General features: G+C 38.5%; 1 protein-coding gene across 1 annotated transcript in view; it reads left to right on the plus strand.

Moving 5' to 3' along the window:
• ndufa2 (NADH:ubiquinone oxidoreductase subunit A2) overlaps positions 1-1,223 on the plus strand; it is a 2,192-nt gene extending 969 nt beyond the window's left edge. Inside the window, exons 2-3 of the mRNA XM_061896544.1 lie at positions 890-996; positions 1,087-1,223. Coding sequence (XP_061752528.1) covers positions 890-996; positions 1,087-1,169 — 190 coding nt within the window. The 3' untranslated portion in view covers positions 1,170-1,223. The remainder of the gene's footprint in view (positions 1-889; positions 997-1,086) is intronic.
• Positions 1,224-1,695: the final 472 nt, after the last annotated feature.

Raw genomic sequence — 1,695 nt, forward strand, 5'->3', positions numbered from 1 at the left:
TGCTAAAGTTATAAGCCAGCACCAGCTAGCAGCTAGATGACAACATCGTAATTATCATGCTAAAGTTATTAGCTAGCACCAGCTAACAGCTAGCTAATGCCAAAATTTTTAAAATACAGGTTAATAGCTAGCACTTGCTAACAGCTAGCTGACTTCATCATAATTATCATGCTAAAGCAATTATCTAGCAGCAGCTAGATGACAACATTGTAATTTAATGCTAACATCAACACTTGGTCAATAGCTAGCACCAGCTAACAGCTCGCTAGTGCTGACATCTAAAACACTAGTTAATTGCTAGCACCTGCTAACGGCTAGCTGACAACGTCGTAATAATCATGCTAAAGTTATTAGCTAGCACCAGCTAACAGCTAGATGACAACATCGTAGTTTAATGCTGACATCATCACTTGGTCATTAGCTAGCACGTGCTAACAGTTGGCTAAGGTTAACATGAAAAACACAAGTTTATAGGTAGCACCTGCTAACGGCTAGCTGACAACGTCGTAATTATCATGCTAAAGTTATAAGCTAGCAGCTAGATGACGACATCGTAATTTAATGCTGACATCAACACTACTTGGTCATTAGCTAGCTCATGCTAACAGCTATCTAAGGTTAACATGAAAAACAAGTTTATAGCTAGCACCTGCTAACAGCTAGCTGATGCTAACATAAAAAAAATACAAGTTAATCGCTAGCACCTGCTAGCAGCATTGTAGTTATGCTAACAGTAAGCTCTTGATTAGGATAATATATCAGCCATACTCAGCCAAGGGTCGTTGTACCGTGCTGCTGTCGCCTCAAGGTCAATGACGTCACCTATGTGCAGTTACTATGCTGGGTAGAATGGTATTATTCTATATAATTATTGGTGTGTGTGTATCAGGGATTTTGTGGAGCAGCATTATGTGGACCTGAAGCGAGCCAACCCAGACTTCCCCATCCTGGTTCGAGAATGTTCCGGAGTGGAGGCCCGACTGTGGGCTCGCTACGGTGAGTGTCAGAAAGGCCCCCTAGGAGAGAGAGGTGAGCATGTTTTGGTTGGGACCCCTCTGGTGAAACGTGGTGTGTGTTTGCTTGCAGACTTTGGGAAGGAGCGCAGCCTCTGTGTTGACAACATGTCTGCTGATCAGGTGGCCCAAAATCTGCACGCATTACTTCAATAAGCTGTGTTTTATCTTGTAAATGTATTCATATTAATAAATATTATTGACACTGAAGTCACTATGAAGTGTTTGTTTCCCCTCACCCAAAGGTGGTGGATCACTGGTTTTAAACTCAAGTCCTGGGGGCCAGATGTGGCCCGCCACTTCATTTTAATTGGCCCTTGAAAGTCTGGAAATAATATGTATCAAAGTACTGTAAGTTTTCTTACTAAATGTATTCTTTCTATTTTGGGAGAAACAATATATATGTACTCCCATGTAATCGCAAATTATTTTGATTTAAATATTGTCTAATTATGCAAAAATACATCAATTACCATGCAAAACATTTTTTAAACATAAAACAATATTAATAATTTGAAAGCAATTATCAAATTATGCAATACAAAAGTAGCAATAGATTTCATAATAAAAATGTGAAATTTACTGTGTTTTTTACAGCATTTTTCTCTAAATTTAAAAAAGCAGTACTTTGTTTTACTGTAATAAACTGTGGAACCGTTTTGGCATTTACATTAATAAACTG

The sequence above is a fragment of the Nerophis ophidion genome, linkage group LG04 (assembly GCF_033978795.1).
Source record: "Nerophis ophidion isolate RoL-2023_Sa linkage group LG04, RoL_Noph_v1.0, whole genome shotgun sequence".
Lineage (NCBI taxonomy): Eukaryota > Metazoa > Chordata > Actinopteri > Syngnathiformes > Syngnathidae > Nerophis > Nerophis ophidion.